General features: G+C 37.0%; 1 protein-coding gene across 3 annotated transcripts in view; it reads left to right on the top strand.

The window, feature by feature from the left end:
- Positions 1 to 19,642, top strand: part of AVL9 (AVL9 cell migration associated) — an 80,305-nt gene that overhangs the window by 13,219 nt on the left and 47,444 nt on the right. For all 3 annotated transcript variants that reach the window (XR_008663038.1, XR_008663039.1, XM_055314636.1), the window contains exons 2-8: positions 6,088 to 6,208; positions 7,734 to 7,819; positions 10,700 to 10,771; positions 12,948 to 13,037; positions 14,331 to 14,397; positions 15,596 to 15,636; positions 16,364 to 16,402. Coding sequence is in view for 1 of the 3 variants with exons in the window: in XM_055314636.1 (XP_055170611.1) it covers positions 6,088 to 6,208; positions 7,734 to 7,819; positions 10,700 to 10,771; positions 12,948 to 13,037; positions 14,331 to 14,397; positions 15,596 to 15,636; positions 16,364 to 16,402 (516 nt within the window). In the remaining 2 variants the exon portion in view is untranslated. The remainder of the gene's footprint in view (positions 1 to 6,087; positions 6,209 to 7,733; positions 7,820 to 10,699; positions 10,772 to 12,947; positions 13,038 to 14,330; positions 14,398 to 15,595; positions 15,637 to 16,363; positions 16,403 to 19,642) is intronic.

The raw sequence follows: 19,642 nt of genomic DNA on the forward strand, positions 1-19,642 counted from the left end.
ATAATAGCTGCCATTTATGGAATGTTTGCTGTATACTGTGTTAGATGTGTTATCCCATTTATTCCTCTCATTATACCAAGGTTTTATTAACTTTCTTTTATAGATAAGGAAATAGAAGTTTAGAAGTATTTTATTTTCTTAAGGGGTAATTTATCAACAATAAAGTACACACAATCTAGGGGTGCAGCTTTATTGATTTTTACGTACATGCACATTGGTGTAACCACCATCCAGATCAAGAGACAATTCCAGCACTTCAGAAGATCTGTGCAGGCGCCCCCTCCTGAGTATTACTTGCCTGAGGGTTACCATTGTTCTGACCCTATGTCGTCATAGATTTGTGTCCCTCCTGTCTGACTTGTTTCACTTAGTGTTACGTCTGAAATTGTTCCATCTTATTGTGTCAGTTTCTGTATGATATTTGTATGCCATCCTTGACCTCCTGTTAAAGTACATGAGAGTTGTTCCCAGTTTGAGAATATTACAAATAGGACAAATAACAATTTACTTTAAAATTTAAGTGGCTGTGATGCCTGGGTGGTTCAGTGGTTGGGCATCTGCCTTCGGCTCGGGGTGATCCTGGAGTCCCGGGATGGAGTCACTTTAGGCTCCCTGCATGGGGCCTGGTTCTCTCTCTGCCACTCTGTGTCTCTCTCATGAATGAATAAATAAAATCTTAAAAAAAAAAAAAAGTGTAAGTGGCTCTTTTTTTAAATTATCAGGTTGGTTTGAGTTTATGAAAGTTAGGGTTTTTTCCATGTAGCACATTTGCGCTATACGACTAAACTGTTTATTTTACTTGGAACCTAGAATAGTATAGGAGTTTTAGATTTGTGTAACGTAGAAGATCCTAGAAAGTCCAATACATTTAAGATCCTTCAAACTGTTTTTAAGAATTCATAATTAGTAAACATGTTTGAAGTTATCTTTACCTAGCATTACATAAAGTAGCATTACAAAACTAATCTGATATTACTGGAAATAAATAGCACTTTATTTCTCTGAAACAAATCAAACTCATTGACTCCATCATATCTATATTTTTTAAGTTCATTTATTTAAGTAATTTCTACACCCAACATGAGGCTCAAAATCACAAACCTGAGATCAAGAGTCACGTGCTCTTCTAAGCCAGCCAGGAACCCCTAAAAAAATTCTGTATTTAAAATACACATCATCTGTTTTCTTGTTCACAATCCAAGTACCTCATCTATTTTTCTTCTGTTTTGTTTACAATCTTGAGGGTTTGTTTTTGTTTTTTTTTTTAAATACTTATCCTGCCATGAATTCATAGGGAATGGGTTTCAGCATCTCAGACTCCTTTCCATTGGATCTCACAAAGTGTGCTTCTCTGGGTGGAGCTGGCAGTTGAGTAGATCCCAAGTACCTTTCTCTTTGGCTTCCATCTTTTTCTGATCATTTTCCTTCACGTGCTTCAGGAAGCTATCTAGGTTCTTTCGGTACTTAATATGCACAGTACATAGGGGCGCCTGGGTGACTCCATTGGTTAAGGATCTAACTTTTAATTTTTGGCTCTGGGTCAGAGTCATGAGTTCAAGCCTTGTATTGGGCTCCATGCTAGGTGTGGAGCCTACTTAAAAAAAATATGCTCAATACTTACATTAATTGTCTTGGCAAGAATCTTGCCCTTGTTTGTTTACAATGCCAACAGCATGCTGGGTAACACTGTAGACTCTTCAGTTTTGCCATGGTAACATTTGTGGGGCATTCTGTTTTGAACAGTGCCCAATCTCCTCATGTCTACAACATCACCTTTCTTGTAGATTTGCATGTATGTGGCCAAAGGAACAACTCCATGTTTTTTCTTTTTAAGATTTTATTTTTTTATTCATGAGAGACAGAGAAAGAGAGGCAGAGACACAGGCAGAGGGATAAGCAGGCTCCCTGCAGGGAGCCCGGTGTGGGACTTGATCCTGGGTCTCCAGGATCAAGTCCTGGGCCGAAGGCAGACGCCCAACCGCTGAGCCACCCAGGCATCCCTAAAATTTCTTTCTTTTTTTCTTTAAAGATTTTATAGTTCGGGATCCCTGGGTGGCGCAGCGGTTTGGCGCCTGCCTTTGGCCCAGGGCGCGATCCTGGAGACCCGGGATCGAATCCCACGTCGGGCTCCCGGTGCATGGAGCCTGCTTCTCCCTCTGCCTATGTCTCTGCCTCTTTCTCTCTCTCTGTGTGTGCGACTATCATAAATAAATAAAAATTTAAAAAAAAAAAAAAAAAAAAAAAAAGATTTTATAGTTCTTTAATTCTAGAAAAAAATAGAACTGGCAGCTTTTATTCACTTAAATATATAAAAGCACATGTTTTAAACTAAGATAACTTGTTTAATTTTTGTTTTGTTTCCATTTAATTTTAAAAACAGTAAAACATGGTTTTAATTGGTAGTTCTCAGTAGTACCATTGCACCTTTACAGTATACACTGTATTTTTCTGGGCGTTTCCTGCAGTCATGAAACTATAAAATAATGTATCATGCCGAGGTAGAGGAGTGTTAAGCACAGTCTGTTTCAGAAATAGCTGACAAGTATAGTCATTTGTCAACTTTTTAAGAAACTAAAAGAGTAGAGTGCCAGTTCTCTTGTAGTGTTGACTCTTTTACAAATTTGGCAGAGCAAACATAACTTCAAGAAGACATGTCTTCTACATCCAGTGTTTTCTTTAAAGAGAAAAACATGATAAAACATTGACTTTGGTGCTAAAATGTTTTAACTGTAAAGAGAACACCCATGAAGGGTAGGTGGAATCCCCAAGGTGCCTAGAAAGGAGCAGAGGCAGAGCAGCTGACTCAGCATCTCTAGGAAGTGTACCTCGTATGCCATCAGATCTGTGAGGACTACGGATGTGTTTAATTTGGTGCTGTTTGGCTTGGTGGCTTCTATTAGTTGTATGGTTCTCTGACAATGGAATGGATGGATATAAAAGGCAAACAAAGGGTACTTTTGAAGTACTCAGAGTTCACACCAGGGTACTGTGTTACTGTTTTGTTGTTTTTTCAGACTTTTGTTTCTGAGGACCACATAAATGCAATCTGACTAGAGGATTCTTTTCTTTTCCCCTCCCTCCCTCCCTCTCCCTCCTTTGCTCCATGCCCATTGTGGAGCTTGAACTCAGGACCCTGAGATTGAGTCACATGTTCTACTGACTGAGCCAGCCAGATGACTCTAGGGGACACTTTATATCATACCTGCCTTGCTTTATCAGTATATGCAAATCTAACATTCTTTTTCACAGCTGTGTAGAACTGATGCAAAATTTATGTAATTGCTCTTTGGATGAATATTTAGATTTCCAATTTTGAATATATCTCCATTACCTTTTTGTCAGATCCTACAGTTCCTCCACACAAGATGTGAAATCTCCATATAGGAAAGATACAGAGAGAAGAAAAAGAAAGATACAGAGAAATAGAAATGTGAAATGTGGGATCCCTGGGTGGCGCAGCGGTTTGGCGCCTGCCTTTGGCCCAGGGCGCGATCCTGGAGACCCGGGATCGAATCCCACATCGGGCTCCCGGTGCATGGAGCCTGCTTCTCCCTCTGCCTATGTCTCTGCCTCTCTCTCTTTCTCTCTCTGTGACTATCATAAATAAATAAAAATTAAAAAAAAAGAATATTTAAAATAAAAAAAAATGTGAAATGTGATTTGAGAATTATGTTCAGCCTTCAGTTAATTGAGCTTAAGTGACCGCTGAGAGAAGAGTTTTACTCTGTCCATAACCCAAACCTTTTAAAAATCCTTTCAAACTGAAAACATTGGTTGTTTTGAAGGTAGGGGCTGGAAGATGAGTGGGTAGCCAAGGTGGTAGTGTCAAGGGTGAGAGGGAATCTTCTTAGTGTATAGTCCTTTTTTGTATTTTTATTTATTTTTCAAATTTTTTAAAAGATTTTATTTACTCATGAGAGACAGAGAGGCAGAGACATAGGCAGAGGGAGAAGCAGGCTCCTTGCAGGAAGCCCAATGCAGGACCCAATCCTGGGACTCCAGGATCACACCCTGAGCCAAAGGCAGACACCCAACTGCTGAGCCACCCTGGTGTCCCTTTTTGGCATTTTTGAAGATTTTAAATATGGAACTAGGTCAGCTATTTAAAAAATCACTTTTAAAGCCCTTTTATAATTCTCATATGACTCAAGCGGTATCCTGATTCATTCCATTGAGGTGTGAGAAGATGAGCCATCATATCTTTCTACATTAAAGATAGTCTGTAAAAGTGATTCTTAGTCCTATATTCCAACATTAGTGTATACAGTTGACCCTTGAACAATGTGGGGATTAGAGATGCCATGTATAACTTTTGACTCCCCCAAAATTTAACCACTTATAGCCTGTTAATTGGAAGCCTCACTGATACCATGAACAGTTGAATAATACATATTTTGGATGCTATATGTATTATACACCATATTCTTAAAGTAAGCTAGAGAAAAAAAATGTTAAGAAAATAATACACAAGTGAAAATAAAATACTGTACTGTACGAAGATTTGCCTATGTGTGGACCTATGTGGTTGAAAACCACGTGCAGGTGCAACTGTGTATTACTACTAATGCAGTATAAATTCCTACATAAATGTATTTTGAAAGAAAATTAAATCACCTAAAACTTCTAAGTCAATATGATAACAAGTTCCATGCACTTAATTCTTCCTTCCTCTCCAAAAGTCTCATTGAAATAACAAAAAGAAAATAGAAACACAGAGAAAATGCTGATAAATTTGGGGAATACCAGAAACTGAAAGTTTATACTAAAAACTTTGTTATTTCTATACAACACAGTAGTGTTGGAGAAATTTCATTAAACTTTCATTAATCAGTTCTCAGTATTGGAAAAAAAAAAAAGTAACCTGAAAAGTTGATTAATGCTGGCCCATTAAGTCCTCTTACAACGCCATACCAAAAACGTAGCTCAAAGCTACAAATATTGTGAACAAGGGAGTCAGTTGATGGGGAGGCAAACCTAAATCTTGGCCCAAACTTCTCAGGCGGCTTTGTTGGGCCTCCTCTTCTCAATTTAGTAAGATATTGGCTTTTCTCAGGGCTACATTGCTTCAATTACCATCTATTTGATGATAGTTCCCAAATGTAAATCTGCAGTCCAGTCACTGTCACTACTACCCCCATCCTTTTATGCACATTAAAATCTAAAAACTTTTAAATCAGAAAGGGGAAGAGACATATGAATCTTTCCTCCTTTTTATTCCTTATATCTTTTCCCTCTTCTGTATAGTAGGTTTGCTAATAATGCCAAATGGTATCAGTAAGTGTGGCTAATCCTTACATCATTCATTCCGAATTTAAAAGTATTTGGGTGGGGGAGGGGTGCCTGGGTAGCTCAGTCAGTTGAGCAACAGACTTGATTTCGGCTCAGGTCATGATCTCGGAGTTATGAGATCCAGCCCTGCATTGGCTCTCTGTTAAGTGTGGAGTCGGCTTGAGATTCTCTCTCTCCTTCTGCCTCCCACCCCCTGACATGTGTGCACGCTCTCTCTTTCTCTCTCTCTCAAATAAATCCTTAATTTTTTATTTTTATTTTATTATTATTATTTTTTTTTTTATTTTTATTTTTTTTGCCCCGGCACCTCGGTAGCTCAGTCAAACTGCAGACTTGAGACATAGGCTCAGGTCATGATCCCATGGGTTGTGAGATAGAGCCCTGTGTCCTGCTCCACACTCAGCAGGGAGTCTGCTTTAGAATTTCTTCCTTTGCCTCTCCCCCCACTTGTGTACTCTCTCGGGCGCTCGCTCTCTCCCTCTCTCTCAAATAAGTAAACCTTTTTTTTCTTTTAATCTTAAAAAAAATGGGGCAGCCCCGGTGGCCCACTGGTTTAGCGCTGCCTTCAGCCCAGGGTGTGATCCTGGAGACTGGGGATCGAGTCCCGCGTCAGGCTCCCTGCTCGGAGCCTGCTTTTCTCTCTCTCTCTCTCTCTCTCTCTCTCTCTCTCTCTCTCTCTCTCATAAAAATAAATAAATAAATAAAATCTTTAAAAAATAAAAATAAAATTTAAAAAAATGTATTTTTGCCTATCAGGATAAAATGTTCCCTTTGAGCTAACATTCCTTACTATTTTAGGTTGAATTCTCTTACCCGCCCCTGATTCCAGGAGATGGACATGACAGCCACACTTTACCTGAAGAATGGAAGTATTTGCCCTTCCTTGCCTTACCAGATGGCGCACACAACTACCAGGAAGGTATGTAAACAATGGAGCAATTAGTAGGTGCCTTTTCTTTCTTTCTTTCTTTTTTTTTTTTTTTTTAATTACCAAGACAGATTCTAAGTGTTTTGGTAAATACAAGGCCTTTGGCTTCTTGTGACTATTCATAAAATATTTAAATGCTTGTTTGGAGATGACTAGTCATGCACTAAAGATATCCAGAGGAGTGCTGGGCTTACCCTGGTAATGTTAGTGGATGTTGGTCACTCCTTTGCCAGGATCCCCGGCCAGAGTAAGTGCTTGGCCAGATTAGGACATCTGCTACTAGTAGCAGTTCCTGCATTTATACCTCAGACTCCTCTCAGAGGGAAACTAAAGGGTTTATCTGTACTGGCTACTAACTGACTGGGGCTCTAGATGCAAACGTACTAAGTTAGTACTCCAGTGTCCAAGTGGGATTGCTTCTCTGCCCCTGGAGCCACTGCTATTGCAGTGCTCTGCCTAAAAGCTTACTGTAAGGGGTGACTGGTTGGCTCAGTTGGTGGAGCATGTGACACTCGATCTTGAGGCTGTGAATTCAAGCCCCATGTTCGGTGTAGATATTACTTAAAGATACAATCTTTTAAAAATGTTTGTGTATAAAAAGAACATGTTGATACCCTCAGAGAAAGCAATGCTGTGAAGTTATACTGAGTCTCCTATGACCCTGTGAGTGCTTTGACTGGCTTAACAAAGGACATGTTTTATCTTGGCATTATGGGCTCTACCAAAACACCAGATTAAACTTAATTACCTCTTTTCCTTCTACTTAATAATTTTCATATGAAATGAAGCAAATGTTACCATGCAGTTTAATGTAAAACTTAAATACATTGTTTTTTTTTAAAATACATTGTTTTTAAGCGTGCAAATCTTTTCTTCTCTTTTATTATGAAAGCTTTTAAACATACAGAAAAGTTGAAAGAATAGTATAGTGAATAATTCCACAGTTTTTCTTTATGTATATGTACAGTTTTGCCTTTATTATATGAAAGTAACACTATGTTGCAGACATTGTGACAGTTTACCTCCAAATACTTTGGCATGCCCTCCTAAGAATAAGATCATTTCTCAGGATAATTTACAGTACCATTATCACAGCTAAGAGATTTAACAGTAATTCAATAATATCTAATATCTATGTTCAAATTTCCAATTTCCAAGAATTTCTTGGATCTGTCCAAGATTCATGTGTTGCCTCTTGTTTGTATGATTCTCTACTTTCCTTTAATCTGGAATAGATTAAAGTATTTTCGGAGATAAATTATTGTAGTTTCAATTTTAGCCTGTTATAATTCACCTTTTGAGAATGTGCATTAATGAATGTACATGGTAAGAGGGATTCTAAGTGAGAGGGATTCTAAGAAACCAATGGTTGTGATGCTAGAGGTAGTATGACATGGATTCCTTGTTACATCATCTTTTTGGCTGTAATTAACTGTATTATAATAACTTCAGTTTACATTACTTATTAATAAAGGTAATTCACTTTGGTAATTACATTTTTCTGTGTATCTCTTAGATACTGTGTTTTTTCACTTGCCACCCAGAAATGGAAACGGAGCCACAGTATATGGTATCTCCTGCTACCGACAAATTGAAGCCAAGGTATGGTAGTTACAATGAACAACAACAACAAAAACACTGATGCTATTTTAGATTATTATTAACAACTTGAAATTGTTTTCCCTATAGTACCAGTTCATTCACATGAATATTTTTGTAAATTGACATGGGTGACTAATTACCATAAAATATTTTGTGTGTTGTTTTTGTATAGTGATACCTAAATTGTCCATTTGTCTTCAAAATACTGTATTTGAACTTTATAGTTTAATTTTCTTTTTCTAGTGTTTGGTATGTAATTTAGAAAAATGAAATGATAATGTGTGTTCTTTAAGCAGCTGTTTAGAATTAGTGGAAAGTACTTGTAGTAGCTTTGAAAGACTTGCATTTATCTTAATTATCTACAACTAAGATTTTGTTAATTCTTAAATTACCTGTCTGCTTAATGCCTGAATTACTATAATAGCTCTAATTAATAGATTCTCATAAGCCAAGATGGGTAGCTTCCCCTTCCATGGTTGCTTCTCAGCAGCACTGGTTTGTGTGTGTGTGTATATGTGTGTGTTTGTGTGTTTTGTTTTAATGAAGATACTCTGTGAGTAAAAAATCTCTTGCATTCATGACATCATTAATACTCTAAAGTAGTGAGTGTTCCGCAACTTCAGCTGCACATTGGGGTCACCTGGAGAGCTTTAAATTCTAGAGATGAGTAGATCCCAACCCCAGAGATTTTGATTTAATATCCTGGTTATCAAAAGTTTTTTTTTTTTTTTTAAAGATTTTATATATTTTTTCATGAGTGACAGAGAGAGAGGCAGAGGCATAGGCAGAGGGAGAAGCAGGTTCCATGCAGGGAGCCCGATGTGGATGGGCCTCGATCCTGGAACTCCGGGATCACACTCTGAGCTGAAGGCAAACACTCAACCACTGAGCCACCGAGGCATCCCAGTTATCAGGCGTTTTAAAAGCTTCTCAGGTGATTCCAATATGTAGTCCAGATTGGAAACACTGCTCTAAAACAGTGATTTTTTTTTTTTAATGGGAATTACTTGGAGACTTTCTTTTTAATACACACCTGGCATTTCCTTCTGACTTGAATTAGAATCGCTGGTAATAGAGGCTAGGCAATTATAAGTTTTAAGAGCCTCCTCAGATGAATGATTAACTTAGTAAATCTTTCAGAATTTTCTTATCTTTTTATAATGACCATTTCAGATGAGATTGGGCGCATTCAGGGTGGTAGGGCTGTACACTTTATTTATTTATTTTTTTTTTAGGGCTGTAGACTTTAATGTCCATTTCAAACATGCAGATAAATTTTTAAAATTGTATGATGAACACCAATGTACCCATTGTCTAGATTCAACAATTGTTGGTGTTCTACAACATTTACTTTGTGTGTGTATTTTTCCCTGAACCATTTCAAAATAAATTGCAGGTGCAAACTCCACCATACCCAAAGTAGTTAACTACTGTGAAACAGCCCTTTGTGCATAGGGCCTGGAATATAGGACACACCTTGTAAATATTTGCAGAATGAATAACTGAATTTAAAGATAAAGATAAACCTGAGAGTAAGAGATATCCTGGTAGCTTTGTGCATTTGATTGCTTCATATACTGTTATCCTTAACAGTATGTTTCTATGAGATGAACTAAGTTGCCCGCCCCCCCCCCTGCCCGTTTCTTGGAAATCTGTTCCTTTTACTCTCATCCCCTATAGATAGTGTAAACACTAATAAAATTATCCAAAGCTGGTCAATATTAACAGTTCTCATGCTCTGCATAGCCTTTTTTATTTTTTTTAGATTTACTTATTTATTCATGAGAGACACAGACAGAGAGAGAGAGAGAGAGGCAGAGACATAGGCAGAGAGAGAAGCAGGCTCCTTGCAGGGGGCCTGATGCAGGACTCGATCTCAGATCTTGGGATCATGACCTGAGCTGAAGGCAGACACCCAACCACTGAGCCACCCAGGTGTCCCTCTGCATAGCCTTTAAATGGCATTTCATGCTCCCTGTCTTCTCTTCCCCTGGGTCTGACCCATTCCACAATATATTGGGATCGCCATTTTCTCCAAATTTTTTTATTGTCACCCAATAACCAGGGGGATAAGACAGGTGTCAGAAGGACCTAGAACCTAGGAGAAAGACTGATTCCCTTTGAAGGAAAGTAAGACCTGATAGATTAATGAAGGCAGAAAGGTATAAAACAGATTGAGGGAAGGCTCTGTTCTTAGTTTAGTGACTAGTCGTCAGTCATTTGAAGACACTAAAACCCCTTGGTCCTCAGGACAAGTCCAAGGAGATGTCAGGCAGTACACTACAGAGGGGAGGATTAGTTCTTACTTCTTTCACCACATTATCTGAGGTTGATCAAATGAAGGCTTGTTCTTTAGTAGAGAACAATAGACATCTCACAGTCCTCCTCAGAATCATCAAGGCATGAACTCTGGCTCAGAGCTGGGCTACAATACCAGTTTGCCAGCATAAACTCCAGGCAGTGTAGAAAAGCACCTTAACTGTCTGCTAGTACTTCCATCTTGGGAGAAACAAGCTGTTTTTGTCATCCTAAACTAGCCTCTTCCCTCCAGCAACAGTAGTCTCTGAAAGGGTGCCCATTTTCAAACGAGAATCAAGGACGTTTGGTTTGCATTATGGGTGTGGCAATTTATACATGAGGTACTCTTAATCACAGAGTAAGTTTCTTGAAGAGTAGGGATAATCTCTCGCTGTTATATTTCTAGTGCCTACCAGATTCTGGCACAAAGTTTCCTGGCTGACTTGTTCAATATATATTCTGAGATTCTGAATAAATTTGGAATTTAACTAAATGTAAGAAATTTTTCTGTTATTTTTATATTGGAAGATAATGATTTTTAAATATTTCCATGAAATATTTCTAATAATGACTTTTTTATAGGCATTGAAAGTACGGCAAGCAGATGTCACCAGAGAGACCGTTCAGAAAAGTGTCTGTGTTCTAAGCAAGTTGGTAAGAGACCAAATAACTTGTTAATGTGTTCGGTAAATGTTCGTGGCAGAGTTTTGCTTGAGAATAAGGTATTATTAGAATAAGGAGAGATTATGGAAATAGTAATAGATTAAAATTCATTAGGGGCTCTTATTTATTCTCATGCATCTCCTCTTTCTCTTTGCCCTTCAGCAGTTTTACTCTCATTTGCAGCTCTACCCACAACTAGATAAGACGAAGGAAACCTAGCTAGGTATTTGGAAAAGAGGTTGACATTTGATCAAAATGAGGTTGCTGATATATTTCATTTATCCATTTTAATTTTGTTTTCAAGACTTTGGATAAATAATATATTACTAAAACTCAAAACTATCACTCACATTTTACTGATGATATAAAAGTATATGACTCTTGATAATGAATAACTGTAGCCTTAACTTGCTCTTTAAAAACTGAAACTTTGGGGGGCACGTGGGTAGTTCAGTCAGTTAAGTGCCTCTTGATTCCATCTCAGGGCATGATCTCAGAGTTATGAGGTTGAAGCAGGGTTGGTTTCTGCGCTCAGCAGCAAGTCGGCTTGGGATTCTTTCTCTCTCCCTCTCCCTTCCCTCTATCCCTCCCCCTGCTCGCATGAGCACTCTCTCTCTAGAAAATAAACAAGTGTTTAAAAACTTAAAATTTTTGAGCAACAGAAATGACATAATGAATTGTACAATAACAATACTTTAAAATTATTTACTCTGTGTACAAGTTGATCAGGTTGCATGTATCTCATATCCATGGACAATTTAAATGTAGGCTGCTTAATAAATGTTGAGTTTTTGCAAAATAGGATTTATTTTGGCTTCTACTACTAAGCTTTAAAAAAGTCCTGAATAACAATAATTTATAAATTTATACTATGGGCCTTAATAATAAGATTTTGAGGATCAGACATTTCTTCCAAGATCTTAATTTTAAAGAGAGGGCAAGAATAGACTTCTTAAAAAGGCATGGCTGTAAAAGACCCCAATATCAGAACATTGGTAGATTATACGTAGTTTCTAGAAGAGTAACCTGAAAGATAGACATCAATGAATCACTTTTTATACTGGGCCAGATGACCAAAGCATAGGAATACCAGATATTAAAGCAAGTGCAACATGTTGAAAGGCTTCCTGGGTAATCTTTCTTCAAAGAACAATTATAATTAAAAAAAAAAACACAAAAGAAAACAATTATAATAATAAATGTCATTTATCTGGTCTCTTTATGTTAAGTATTCTATACCAAATGCTTTTTAGATATAATTGTCTTTTGAATCCTCATATAAAAACTGTGAGATGTAAGTATTTTTTTTATTTTTTTATTTTTTTTTTTGAGATGTAAGTATTTATTGCTCTCATTTTACAAATAAAGATGTATGAGAGAAAAAAAATGTCTAGACCTGTAACTATGAAGTGATAAAACTGGGATGAAAATCCGATTTTACCTGCCTTTAAACAGGCATGGAGGGTAGGGAGAGCTAGCTCATGCAAAAAAGTTTGGTGTTTGTAGTGCATTGTATTCTATATATATGTAAATATATGAAAATATATATTTAAAATATATAAAAATTTAATGACTTTATACTTAGATACTCTTAATTTTTATTTTTTTAGATTTTATTTATTTATTTGAGAGAGAAAGCGAGTCCAGGCAGGAGGCGGAACAGAGGGAGAGGGAGAAGCAGACTCTCTGCTGAACAGGGAGGGAACCCTATGCAGGGCTTGATCCCAGAACTCCAGGGTCATGTCCTGAGCCAAAGGCAACCAGATGCTTAACTGACTGTGCCACCCAGGCACCCTATACTAGGATATTTTAGATGGTAATAATGATATATTAACAGGGATATTGCAGGGGGACTCTTCAGCATTACTTGTTTTAATTAATTAGAATATATATATATATATATATATATATATATATATATATACACTATGGTCTCTGTATTCTGAGACATAGAAATCGGAAAAAAATCTAGAAAACAACATTGAAATAAGGATGGAAATAGTAGAAGAGGGTCTAAAATAAAAATAAGAGTTAAGGAATAATTTTGTTGCAGTATACAAAATAATAAGTTAAATTAGTTTTTCTTCCTGTTCTTTCAATTACAAAGCTGTAACTTTTTTTTTTTTACTATTATCAAACTAATAGTACTTTTTTTTTCTTCTTTAAGCCTCTCTATGGCTTACTTCAAGCAAAACTTCAGCTCATTACGCATGCATATTTTGAAGAGAAGGATTTTTCCCAAATTTCCATTCTAAAGGTAACTGTATCCCTCTATAGATATATTTGGCTGAAAACAAATTCAATGAATCAAATAAATCTTGTCAGTAATATTGTAAAGATAATATTATTACTTAAGAAAGACATTCTTCTTTGAAAATAACATTGACCTATGATCCAGCAATTGCACTACTAGGTATTTATCCTAAAGGATAGAGATTCAAAGGGGTACATGTATCCCAGTGCAGCATTATCAACAATAGCCAAACTATGGAAAAAGCCCAGACGTCCATCAACTGATGAATGGATAAAGAAGATGTGGTATGAAATCTTGCCATTTGCAACAACATGCATGGAGCTAGAGTGTATTGTACTAAGTAAAAGAAGTCTGAGAAAGCACCATATGATTTCAGTCGTATGTGGAATTTAAGAAACAAAATAAATGAACATATGGGAAGGGGAGGGGAAAAAGGGGAGAGAGGGAAACAAACTATAAGAGACCCTTCAGCCAACAAACTGAGGGTTGCTGGAGGGAGGTGGGTGGGGGGTGGGCTAGAAGGGTGATGAGGATTAAGGAGGGCACATGTGACTGAATTCTCCTGAAACCAATATTGCACTGTATGCTAACTAACTAGAATTTAAATAAGAATTTAAAAAGAAAAAAACCCACAAAAATTTGCAACTTGAAAAAAGAATATTGAAGGGCAATGAATCTACCCAAAATGTACAATCGATATTTATTAAATTTAACCACACTGCTTTTTATTAGGAAATAATGATTATAATTAACATAAGTGCTTCTATTAATGGAAAATAGCTCTTTTGCTAGGGCATTGCTTCTCTAAATTTGCTTGTCTTACTAATATACATGATATTAGTAACACATAATTAGTATACATAATATACTAACATACATGTTATGTTTATATATCAGTCTTCTGGTTCCAATCTCCCAACGCAAAAAAAAAAAAAAGAAAAAAAAAAAACAGAAACAGACTACATGACTGTTTTTCTAAAGATGGATGGCTTGTTTTTCTCTCGGCTGCCATTAATGTATGGAACATAGATCTCTCCTAGATTCTAGTGAGTATAGGACAATTAGGTGTTTGAATCCATACCATGTGAATGAACTAAGCTTTAAAATGAGGAGGAAGAGAAGAAGGGAGTACTGGAAACTGGTAAGGTTTCAGCGAGACCTCTACTGTTACTAAAGTTAGTGTCTAGCAAAACAAACTGCCTCAGGTAAAGAACCAGTTTTTTCCTGGTCATCATACTTCTAATTCAGTGTCTAAAATGATTGTAAAATGTTCTAAATTGAGTGTATATTTTATAGGAGCTTTATGAACATATGAATAGTTCCTTGGGAGGAACTTCATTAGAAGGATCCCAAGTGTATCTTGGTAAGTAGCTTTTTTACAAATCAGAAGCAATGTCCTCATTTCTTTTCATTTTCTAAACTGAGTCATTTGATTAACCGAGTTGCATGTAAAACTTTATAATCAAAGTTAAATTTCTGTATGAGATCTAAATTTAAATTCTTCGGTGTTTGATGTTGCTGCTTCCTTAAATATCTTCTTCACTAGTATTTGTATTAATTAAGATTATAACATAATTGTAGCAATCTTTAGAGCTATTATTGTATAAAGCAAAACTCTGCTTTTCAGAAGTATAACGGAAGTTTTTTCTTTTTATGGTAATGCTGCCCAAGTCAATTCCCTGTCATAACAGAGTGGGAGAGCAAGAGAGAGATCTGCTCAATTCTTTTCTGTGCTAAGATTTTTCAAGTTGGGAGCTGTGTATGATTTATGCTATTCTGATAATCCAGAATATTCATTGGTGTCCAAGGTACTCAGTTGACACTCAGTGAATACTCTTTTCATGATGAGAAACAAAGTTTGCGTCACACAGCGATTTATGCTCACTCAGTTCCTATTTTAGCATTAAGTAGCCAAATGGTGGTAGTTCACTTTTATAATCCTGTTATAAGTAAGCTGGTCACAAAACTCCTGAGAATATATTTTTCTCCGAGTTATTTTCTCTTGTCCTGTGGCAGATGATCAGAGAAGACTGTGATTTAGAAATAATAACTATGGAGTGTGGCAACCAAAAACCATGTTTAAATGATTGACTGCCACTACAGTATAAGCTTCATAATTTCTAAACTTGTATAATTTGTAAGATATTTGTAGAATGGGGAGAAAATGTTAGAGCTACATTGTCTATAACAATAGCCATTAGCCTCATGTAGCTATTTACATTTAGATTAGAATTAATAAAAATTAAATAAAGTTAAAAAGTCGTTTGTCAGTATACTTGCTACATTTCAAATATTCATTGGCCATATGTGGCTACTGTATTGGACAGTACAGATTTAGAACATTACCATTATTGTAGGAAGTTCTATTGCACCATGTTATATTTGACTGTTAACAATTATTTGATAAATTCTGAGTAAATGTGTACATAACCAAATATTACATAAATATTTTTATACTTACTATTCCTATTTTTACCTACCTTTCCTTTGATTGGAAGAAACTTTCTTTGACAAAACCCAGAGATTGTCATCACAGATTAGCTTTTTTATTAACATTGTAGGTCTGTCTCCTCGAGATCTTGTGCTTCATTTTCGACATAAGGTATGATACCTTATTTAATTTATAATGTACTAAAATTGTATTCATTTAATTGAGCAAATTCTGTATGCTACAAGGTCGAATGCAGATTGTGGAATACCATATTTTAGTTCTAAGACCGTTCTCATAATGATAAAATTTGAAAGTGTTGGTAGAGCTTATATGATAGAAATTTTGAAAGGTATAGGAATACTGTCTGTGCAGGGGTGGATACCTTTTTCTGTTGTCTTTGTAATTTCAGATGTCATGAAATTAGAATGGAAAGGAACATGTTTTAATCTTACAGAGTAGTTTACATGTTGCCCTGAGAGTGAAACATTTTCCAATAAAATATCTATACTTATGTCTTCTGATCTTTATTATTAAAGATATGTTGACTGGGACATACACAAATTGATCATTCATTTAACAAACATTTATTGCGTATCTACTATGTGAATGCCCTGGGCATCCAGAAATAAGTGAATTGTCCTTGCCCTTGAAGGAGCTTGCAGGTATTTCAAGCAAAATAACAACTCCTTCCAAAAAGCACAATTTGTTAAGTGGTTCTTCACTAATACATAATTTTTAGTTTTGCAGTATAAGTTCACAATTTTCAATGTAGTTTAAGCACTGTAGCTAATATTATTGAGTAAATCGATGTGATTATGTTGAGAAAGGGAAAAGGCAAATGAATAAGTGCTTGAGTTATGCTTGAGTTTCTTACTTTAACGCAATATTTTTTCTTTAGGTCTTAATCCTGTTTAAACTAATTCTTCTTGAAAAAAAGGTGAGATTTGAAGGAACAGTAACATTTGTTTGCTTTTTAAATATACTATGTAAAGTTAAAACTAATGGTAAAGTATAAACACTTTTTTGCCTGTTAAATTGTAGTAGACTAAAGCATATATTCTTGTTCAATAACACAGAATTATAAATTCATGTAGTCTTTTCTGGGGCCAGTTTAAACTGACCAAAATAATAAGGGAATGTATTGGGTTACTGCAGACTTCAAGGCTGATTGATTGAACCGATTCTACAATATAATTAAGTATCGAGATTTTTTTTTTCCCCATCTCTTTGCTCCACAGAGTGTAGTGCTAGCTTTATCCTGCACCTGGTTTCCTTTGTAGTGTAAGTTAACTGCCAACAGTAAGGTTTCAACTCAAGATATTGATTGCAGTGTTGTGACTCCAGCCCTGGGTCAAGGCTCCATGCTCAGTGGGGAGTCTGCTTGAGATCCTCTTCTTCTGCCCTTCCCTCCACTATTGCCGACACTCATACTCTCTAAAATAAATAAATAAGGTGGGACAACTTGGTGGCTCAGTTGGTTAAATGGCCGACTCTTGATTTAGGCCCGGGTTTTGATCTCAGAGTCATGGGATCAGCCCTCCACCCCCACCCCCTGGACTCTGCTCAGCGCAGAGCCTGCTTGTCCCTCACCCTCCCCATCTGCTGCTCACCCTGCTTGCTAGTGCGTTCTCACTCTCTCTCTGAAATAAATGAATAAAATCTTCAATAAGTAAATAAAATCTTTAAAAAAAGTTGGTGGTAGTGATAATACCTATTCCCAAACCATTTAATAAGAATCTTCCTTTCAATTTGTTTAGACACATGAGGCCATGTGTCTGGAGTGAACAAATAGTTACCAAAGAAGTGCATATACTGGTTGGTTTAAACTTGAGTTCCAGATCATTCTCTAGTACAAAAAGATAGAATTGCCATGATTTTAGACCAAGGGTGTGCAAACTAGGCCCCGGGACCAAATATGGCCCACTATCTATTTTTATAATGTTTTATCAAAACATAGTTATACACATTCATATACTTATTGCTTATGGCTGCTTTTGCACTATAGTGGCAGAGTCAAATAGTTGTGACAGAGACCATATGTATCACCTACAAAGGAAGAATACTTAATATTTGACCCTTTATAGAAAAAGTTTACTGACCTCTGGTTTAGACTAATAAGGAACCACCCTTGGATATGGGGCCAGTTTTATATACTATATTACTGTGCTAAGTGGAGTAGGGCTAGAATGGATGTTGGAAAGTCAGCCATTTATAATGTCAGTTGTGGTTTGTTACCTTAAAAATATCTATTTGTGGGGATCCCTGGATGTGACTCAGCGGTTTAGCGCCGCCTTCAGCCTGGGCGTGATCCTGGAGACCCGGGATCAAGTCCCACGTCGGGCTCCCTGCGTGGGGCCTGCTGCTCCCTCTGCCTGGGTCTCTGCCCCTCTCTCTCTCTGTGTCTCTCATGAATAAATAAATAAATCTTTTTTAAAAAATTTATTCGTTTGGCACAGTAGTTCTCATATTTATTTTCCAGAATTAATGTGAGTTGGACACAAAGCTCCATCTAAGATATTCTGTCACAGAATAATTTATAATAATGAATTATCAGTGAATAAGTACTGGTTCTCCTTGTATATTCTACATGATTCAAATGATTAAAGAGATTCGGAGGGTTTTTTTGTTGTTGTAATGATGTTTCATTGAATGTTAAGTGAAAAGTTTATCCAAGTACATATCAAGCCCATGATCCCAATTTTACAAGCAAATATTCATTTAAAAAGAGACAAGAAGGAAAGACATCAACAGTTTGGTGAGAATATACGTTATATTTTTTTTTTTTTTAATTTATTTATGATAGTCACAGAGAGAGAGAGAGGCAGAGACACAGGCAGAGGGAGAAGCAGGCTCCATGCACCGGGAGCCCGACGTGGGATTCGATCCCGGGTCTCCAGGATCGCGCCCTGGGCCAAAGGCAGGCGCCAAACCGCTGCGCCACCCAGGGATCCCTATACGTTATATTTTTTATATTAAAGATTTTATTGATTGATTTAGAGCATGAGCAGTGGGAAGGCAGAGGGAGAGGAGGAGAGAAATTCTCAAGCAGACTCAGCACTGAGTGCAGAGCCCAACACAGGGCTCAGTCTCAAGACCCTGAGATCATGACCTGAGCCAAAATCAAGAGTTAGACACACTTAACTGGTTTAGCTATCCAAGTGCCCCTAGGTTATATTCTTAAGAAGGAAATATGTTTCTAGTTTTCTGTAAAACCATATGTATTTCTTCTTCAAAGAGAAAAAAAATGTTTTTCAAATGAATGAATCTAACATATGTGCAGTGTTTTAACTTTTTAAAGTTTTTAGGGGTGCCTTGGTGGCTCAGTCTGTTGAACGTCTGCCTTTGGCTCAGGTCATGAACCCCGGTCCTAGGATCAAGCCTTGCATCAGGCTCCCTGCTCAGCAAAGACCCTGCTTCTGGGATCCCTGGGTGGCGCAGTGGTTTAGCGCCTGCCTTTGGCTCAGGGCACGATCCTGGAGACCCGGGATCGAATCCCACGTCGGGCTCCCGGTGCGTGGAGCCTGCTTCTCCCTCTGTCTGTGTCTCTGCCTCTCTCTCTCTGTGTGACTATCGTAAAAAAAAAAAAAAAAAAAAAAAAAAAAGACCCTGCTTCTCCTTCTGCCTCTGCCTGCCACTCCCGTTTGTGCTCTCTGTCAAATAAATAGATAAAATCTTTTTAGAAGTTTAAAAGTTTTTTTTAAAAAAATAAGGTTTTTAATTGTAAAATACACGAAACACCTAATTTACCATCTTTTTTTTTTTTAAGATTTATTTATTTATTTATGATAGACATAGAGAGGCAGAGACACAGGAGGAGTGAGAAGCAGGCTCGATGCACCAGGAGCCCGATGCGGGACTCGATCCCGGGACTCTAGGATCGCGTCCTGGGCCAAAGGCAGGCACTAAACCGCTGAGCCACCCAGGGATCCCCCCTAATTTACCATCTTAACCAGTTTTAATTGTATAGTTGAGTGGCACTGAGTATATCCACATTGTTGTGCTGTCATCATCATCCAATCACAGACTCTTCATTGTGCAAAGCTAAAACTAACTCCCAGATTTCCTCTCCCCACTGACAGTGACCCTTCTACTTATGGTTACTACGAATTTGTCTACTCTGAGTTCCTTATACAAGTGAAATCATGCAGTATTTGCCTTTTTGTGACTGGCTTTTTGT

Source organism: Nyctereutes procyonoides, unplaced genomic scaffold (assembly GCF_905146905.1).
Source record: "Nyctereutes procyonoides isolate TBG_1078 unplaced genomic scaffold, NYPRO_anot_genome, whole genome shotgun sequence".
Lineage (NCBI taxonomy): Eukaryota > Metazoa > Chordata > Mammalia > Carnivora > Canidae > Nyctereutes > Nyctereutes procyonoides.